The sequence below is a fragment of the Lactuca sativa genome, chromosome 1 (genome assembly GCF_002870075.4).
Source record: "Lactuca sativa cultivar Salinas chromosome 1, Lsat_Salinas_v11, whole genome shotgun sequence".
NCBI classification, from domain to species: domain Eukaryota; kingdom Viridiplantae; phylum Streptophyta; class Magnoliopsida; order Asterales; family Asteraceae; genus Lactuca; species Lactuca sativa.
Window position 1 is genome coordinate 42,022,631 of NC_056623.2, and position 7,592 is coordinate 42,030,222.

At 42.3% G+C, this 7,592-nt stretch overlaps 1 protein-coding gene across 1 annotated transcript; it reads left to right on the top strand.

The window, feature by feature from the left end:
* The first annotated feature begins 225 nt into the window (after positions 1 to 225).
* On the top strand, positions 226 to 1,740 carry LOC128127117 (uncharacterized). Its single transcript, XM_052765485.1, has one exon. It carries the CDS (start codon positions 226 to 228, stop codon positions 1,738 to 1,740), a length of 1,515 nt encoding a protein of 504 aa, XP_052621445.1.
* The last annotated feature ends 5,852 nt before the right edge of the window (positions 1,741 to 7,592 follow it).

A 7,592-nucleotide genomic window follows, 5' to 3' on the forward strand; every position in this document is an offset into this window, starting at 1 on the left:
TCAGGGGCAAATCAGAGAGGTTGGGAGCAACCAAGAGGTGATCAGCGATGGAACAATAATCAAGGGTGGGGAGGCAATCAACAAGGAAATTAGCAGCAAAATCAATCGCATCAATATCAACCAAGACCACCATTTCCTCAAAATCAACAACGACCACCATTCCAATCTCAAAATTACCAACCAAGGCATCCACAACAACCCCCTCCACAAGCAAGTTCTTCAAGTATGCCCTTAGAGGACATAGTAAAAAGCCTTGCCACAAGTACTCAAAGCTTTCAACAAGAAACCAAGGCAAGCATAAAAAGCTTAGAGCAACAAGTATCACAACTTGCTCAATCCGTGAGTAAGATGGAGTCGCAAGGCAAGCTAACCTCTCAAACGGAGAAGAACCCAAAACACAATGCTTGTGCAATTACACTAAGAGGTGGGAAAAGCTATGAAAGTCCAAGGATGATGGATGAAGAAGAAGAAGAGAAAGAGATTGAGGTGGAAGAAGCTGACAAAGAAGAGGAAAAGAAGAGTACTCCAAAGTCCAAGAAGCTAATAGAATTCGAAGTGAAAGTCACACCAGCTCCATTTCCTTCAAGGTTGGCAAGCACCAAAAGAGAAAGGGAAGATGACGAAATCATGGCCATGTTTCGAAAGGTTGAAATCAATATCCCTCTTTTAGATGTCATTACACAGATTCCTAGATATGCTAAGTTCCTTAAGGAACTTTGCACATCTAAGAAAAAGCTTAAAGGAAATCAAATTGTGAAGGTTGGTGAAAATGTCTCAGCCGTGTTACAAAAGCGGCTACCAAAAAAATGCAAGGACCCGGGTGTTTTCACGGTTTCTTGCAAAATGGGTAACCTTTTTGTACCACGTGCCATGCTTGATCTTGGAGCATCAATTAATGTCTTACCCTATTCGAGTTATAAGACAATGGGAATTGGACCTTTATCAAAAACCGGAGTTATCATTCAACTTGCTGACCGGTCTTTGGTACATCCGAAAGGTGTATTGGAGGACATGTTAGTGCAAGTTAATGAGCTCGTTTTTCCCACTGACTTATATGTTTTAGACATGGGTGATGAAAACACCCCACAATCGAGCTCCATCCTTTTGGGGAGACCCTTTATGAGTACCGCAAAAACAAAAATAGATGTAGCCAATGGTACTTTGTCAATGGAGTTCGATGGTGAGGTAATTAACTTTAATATCTTTGAAGCCATGCGTTATCCTAGCGATATTCATTCTTTAAACTTATTAGATGTTATTGATTCATGTACTAATGATTGTTTTGAGATGTCAAGCCAAGATGTGCTAACCACCATCTTGAGCAACCACTTTGATGAGACAGGGATTAAGAAGTTGGCTGACAAGTACACATTGGAAGATGAATTGATTGAAGTAATTGATCCCTTGGAGAAAGCACAACCCATGAGAGTTGAACCACCCCGCATAAAGCTAAAAAGTTCCAATCCGAAACTTCTCCCATCCATAGTACAACCACCGACTCTTGAGTTTAAGGCTCATCCCGACCATCTCAAGTATGCCTATCTTGGAGAGGAAGAGACATTACCGGTGATAATTTCGACCAAGCTGGCACGAGAAGAAGAAAAAGAGTTAGTTGGAATTTTGAAGAAATACAAGGAGTCTATTGGTTGGACCATTGCGGATATAAAAGGGTTGAGCCCATCATTATGCATGCACAAAATACTGATGGAAGAGGACTTCAAGCCAACCCGTGAAGCATAGAGGAGGTTGAATCCACCTATGATGGAGGTGGTTAAAAAGGAGATCATGAAGCTCTTGGATGTAGGTGTAATCTACCCTATTTCTGATAGTAAGTGGGTGAGTCCTGTGCAAGTAGTCCCGAAAAAATCGGAGTTACTGTTGTCAAAAACTCTGAAGGGGAATTGGTACCCACCCGTGTGCAAAACGGTGGAGAGTTTGTATCGATTATAGAAAGTTGAATGCTTCCACCTGCAAAGACCACTTCCCTTTGCCATTCATTGATCAGATGTTAGAACGATTGGCCGGGAAATCCCACTACTGCTGCCTTGATGGTTTCTCTGGTTTTCATCAAATTCCGGTTGCCCCGGAAGACCAAGAGAAAACCACATTCACATGTCCCTTCGGTACCTTTGCATATAGACGCATGCCCTTCGGCTTGTGCAATGCACCCGCGACCTTCCAAAGATGTATGGTGAGCATATTTTCAGAATATGTCAAAAATATCATAGAGGTTTTCATGGACGATTTTACTGTTTATGGAAACTCTTTTAATGAGTGTTTGCAAAATCTCACCAAAATCTTACAAAGGTGCATTGGCACGAACTTAGTCCTTAATTATGAAAAATGTCATTTTATGGTTAACAAGGGCTTGATACTTGGACATGTGGTGTCCCAAAAAGGTTTAGAAGTTAACAAGGCCAAAACAGATGTTATTAAGAGCTTACCATACCCGACTAATGTTCGGGAAGTACGTTCTTTTCTTGGCCATGCAGGTTTTTATCGGCGGTTTATAAAGGATTTTTCCAAGATCACGGTGCCGATGTGTCAACTTCTACAAAAGGAGGCTGATTTTGAGTTTGGTGATGAATGCAAAAAGGCATTTGATCTTTTGAAAGATTTGTTGACATTCACCCCCATTATTCAACCGCCAAATTGGGATCTTCTATTTGAAATCATGTGCGATGCTAGCAATACCGCGGTTGGGGCGGTTTTGGGACAAAAGATTGACCAAGCACACCATGTCATCTACTATGCATCAAAGACCCTTGATAGGGCACAAGGCAACTACACCACAACAGAGAAAGAGTTGCTTGCTATTGTCTTTGCTTTATAGAAGTTCCGACAATACCTCCTTGGAACTAAAGTGATCATATATTCGGACCATGCAGCCATAAAGCACTTGCTTACAAAGAAAGACTCAAAGCCGAGGTTAATACGGTGGATGCTGCTTTTGCAAGAGTTCGGTATTGAGATCAAAGACAAGAGTGGAAAGGAAAATCTGGTTGCGGATCATCTAAGTCGCATCGTGTCACCCGAAGATGGTATACCAATCTGTGACACATTTCCAAATGAGCATCTATTTGCAGTCAAAGAAGCACCATGGTATGCAGATATTGTCAATTACTTGGTCACAAGTCAATTTCCCCCAGATTCATCCCGTTGGCAAAGAGACAACATCAAGAAGGAAACCAAACAATACATATGGGACGAGCCTTAACTTTGGAAGTACTGTGCAGACCAAGTAATTCGCAGGTGTGTTGAGCAAAAAGAGGTACAATCTATCCTTAATTTTTGCCATTCTTATGCTTGTGGTGGTCACTTTGGACCCCAAATGACAGCTAGGAAAGTTTTAGATAGCGGATTCTTTTGGCCTTCTATTTTCCATGATTCCTATGTACTTTGTGCACATTGTGAAAAGTGCCAAAAATCCGGATCTTTAAGCTCTAGAAATTAAATGCCCCTTACCCCTATTCTAGTATGTGACATTTTTGATGTATGGGGTATTGACTTTATGGGACCATTTCCGCCCTCTTTTGGTTGTTCTTATATTTTGTTAGCTGTGGACTATGTGTCCAAATGGGTGGAGGCTAAGGCCACCCGTACTAATGATTCCAAAGTTGTGGTCGATTTCCTTAAGGTACATATTTTCTCACGGTTTGGCACACCAAAGGCGCTCATAAGTGACCGCGGGACCCATTTCTGCAATCGGATGCTAGAAGCTGTTTTGAAGAGATATGGAGTGACACACAAAGTCTCAACAGCTTATCATCCCTAAACCAATGGACAAGCAGAAGTCTCAAACAGGCAAATCAAAAGTATCTTGGAGAAAACGGTCAACCCAAACCGCAAAGATTGGAGCTTGAGGCTAGATGATGCCTTATGGGCATACCATACTGCTTTTAAAACTCCCATTGGTATGTCCCCATATAGGCTTGTGTTTGGTAAAGCATGCCATCTTCCAATTAAGCTTGAGCATAAAGCTTTTTGGGCGGTAAATAAATTCAACTTGAGTGAAGATGAGGTGGGAAATAAAAGGAAACTTGATATCCAAGAGCTAGAGGAGATTCGGAATGATGCATACGAAAGTAACATGATCTATAAGGAGAAAACAAAAGCATATCATGACAGAGCAATCTCCCAAAAGACTTTTATACAAGGACAAAAGGTGTTGCTTTACCACTCAAGATTCAAGCTAATTTCAGGAAAGTTAAAATCGAGATGGGTTGGTCCTTTCGTGGTCACAAGGGTGTTTGACCATGGTGTAGTGGAAATCACGAGCAAGCAAACGGGTAAAACATTCAAAGTTAATGGCCACAGGTTGAAGCCATTTTATGAAGGATTTGAGGTGAAGAATGAAGAGGTTGATGAGTTGGAGAACCCCACATACCAAGAATGAAGCACACCTGGGGGACAAAGTCGAGCCAATGACCTAAAACAAGGGCAACTAACCGGGAGGCAACCTGGGGGTATTTTTGTCATTTTTCGTTAAAACATTTCGTTCTTTGCATTCTTATGGTTTTTAATGTTCCAAATGTGTTTTGTCATTGTTTTCAAACCAAAAGAATGGACCTTGGGGTGGAAAAGTATTTCATTTCAAAGAGAGGGAAATTTTCAAGTTCAAAAAGTGGGGATTAGCATCCAGGGACCAACACGGGTCGTGTCCCTCTTAGCCTTAATGGAACACGGGGCGTGTTCATGAAAAAAAAAACCCAAATTCCTCCAGAGACCAACACGGGTCGTGTTGGTTTTGGCCCACAATTAACACGGGTCGTGTCCGTGAAAAAAAGTCCCAAATTCTTCCAGAGGGCAACACGGGCCGTGTCGCATTTTGGCTTATAATGGTCACCGGTCGTGGCCATGCAAAAGTACCCCCAAATTATTCCAGAGACCAACACGGGTCGTGTTGGTTTTGTCCTTGACCCAACACGGGTCGTGTTCGTTCTTAACTCAGCATAAAACCCCCAACACGGGGCGTGTCAATTTGGCCTGGGTCGACACGGGTCGTGTCCGCGCAACAGTTATGACCCTTTTTAAAGAAAAAAATCGGGACTTGACCTCATTTATCCCCAATTTCACTTCCTAACAGCCCCTCTCTCCCAACAAAAACCTAGGGTCTGATTTTCATCAAAAACCTTTCAATTTCTTCAAGATTTTGGCTTTCATCTACAAAAAGGTTTGATTTTCATCATCTACACTTCATCTTCTCCATCTTAAACACCATTTTCTTTCATTTTAATGGTGGATTTGGGGGTTTTGACAAACCCTAGATCCGAAAATCTCACTTGATTTTGGTGTTTTAGTGTCTTAATCTTGAAAGGGGCAAGCTTGGGGAGGTTAAGGAAGATCTTTTCCATCAAGAATAACACAATCCAATACACGATTCGGTAAATTCTTTCCAACTCTTAACTTTTGGATTTTGTGTTCTTGAGTCAAAGTACTTGAAATTGTGATCTATTTGGACTTGATTCTTATCGGAAATCTTTGAAAGCCAAATTTCCCGCGAAATTTTGGTGGCCAAATTCAAAGTTGACTGGACCCGTCAACAGTTGACTTTTTGACATTTTGACATTTTGACCTATTGACTTTTAATTTGTCCCAAACTTGACTATGGAAGCTACATCTTCCAAAAGACCAAGACAAACCAAATCATCCGCCCGCCGTCGGAAGCCTAGATCCCCATCACCTCCATCTAGATCCCCATCACCTTCACCTAGGTTCCCAACACCCCCAATCGATCCGTCTCATTGCGGTGTCGTATGTCTTGGCCCAATTCAACAGGGCAAACTTGAGTCAATCCTTAAACGGGGTCATGCCATCCAAAAATTTGTGCATGTTCCATCCCTAAAAGAGTTGCATGTTTACAACCAACTTAAAACCATGTTCCGCAATATAGGGTGGCACGACTTGTTGAGGGTCCATGAATTGAGCTATAAAGTCCCAACAGCTGAGTTTCTATCCTCGGTTTATTTGGACCATGGGATCCTCTACTTCCGTCTAATGAATCAAGACTATAAGATCTCCTTGGATCAAATCAATGCCATTGTGGGGGCCCCAACGGAAAACACATTTGGCCCCACCGACCCAATTCAAGGATACTTTGACTTAACATGGTGGACTCAACTCACCCAACAACACCCATATGTCTTTAGCGCTGCCAAAGCCTCATCACTTATCCATCCTGTGATGAAGGTGGCCCATAGAATCATTGTTTTGCTCGTCGCCCCTAGAGAGGAGCGAAGCACCATCAGCGCGCTAGAACTCAAAATCATCTATGCAATGACCCATCCCGAGAATAACCTCATTCCTCAGTATGGTCGATTTGTGTGCCACAAGCTCCTCCGCCTGAGCGCATCCCGATCGGGAAAACTTGTTTGCGGGGGTATTGTCAGCATGCTTGCCAAGAGCGCCCAAATCCGAGCCCCATACCCCGGTCCCCATCAGCCACTGTCGGGTGAGCCTTATCTCACCACTACTGTCCTTGAGTCCATGCGACTCTTCCGTTCGGCAAGCGATGGCACACACCATTGGATCGTGGGTCAAAATCATGATCCAAAGCTCCCCATCACGCCAGAAAATAAAGGCATTCTTGACTTCCAAAATCCCATTCACATGACCGATTGACAAATCATTCCATACATCTTCCCCTACTCATACTCCACCGAGGTAGATGAGCAAAGTGAAGACAACGCGGAAGATGGTGATGATGATGAAGAGGAGGAGGAGCCCCGCCGTGCTTCTCCCACCGGTGGTGCCAGCTCATCCCATTTTGCTGCACCCCCACCTTATCATCAGCAGTATATGGATGCATTCCAGTCAATCCATACCCGCCTCGACACCTACTAGCAAGATATTGCAAGCCTGACCCAAAATTTTTCCACCTTCACCACTCAGTACGCTCGGGGATCAAGAGCGTCAGCACAAACAGGAGGAGGACTTCTGGGCTTGGACCCGCAACCCCAACTACTATCCCCCTCCTCCACCTCCATTTTAGGTTGTTCCCCCCTCTCCGAGCATCGGGGACGATGCTTATATTCAAGCTTGGGGAGGGGTAGAGTTGCACACTAGGTTCATATTCATGCATGCATTTTCAAATATATATATATATATATATATATATATATATATATATATATATATATATATATATATATATATATATATATATATATATATATATATATTTCAAGTTTGTGCATTTCACCAATTTTTGCATTTCATATTCATGCATGCATATTATATTAAAAAAATAAAATAAAATAAAAGGTACGAGATGATGACACTCTTTACATACAATTATTCCATGAAATGAAAGAATTCCGAGGTGACCGGATAGTTACCGGAAGCGTAGAATCAGCTATCATAACTAGGAGACCCAAACACCGTAATTCGAGACCCTAGCCTTAGATAATAATTTTTTTTTATATTGAAACGTTTTTTTGGGTGGTAATAACAACTTTAGGATGATTTGCTTTTGAATGTTTAAAAAGAATCTTTATCGGCAACTCTGAACCCACAGAACACGGACCTATTTGTTGACACGCGTTACCCCCGCGGTAACAGAGAGCTTAAGTATCAGATCCGCACAATCAAGA

Bases quoted from the DNA above. Each gene is read 5' to 3' on its own strand.
- LOC128127117 (XM_052765485.1), top strand. From the start codon at position 226: ATGCCCTTAGAGGACATAGTAAAAAGCCTTGCCACAAGTACTCAAAGC.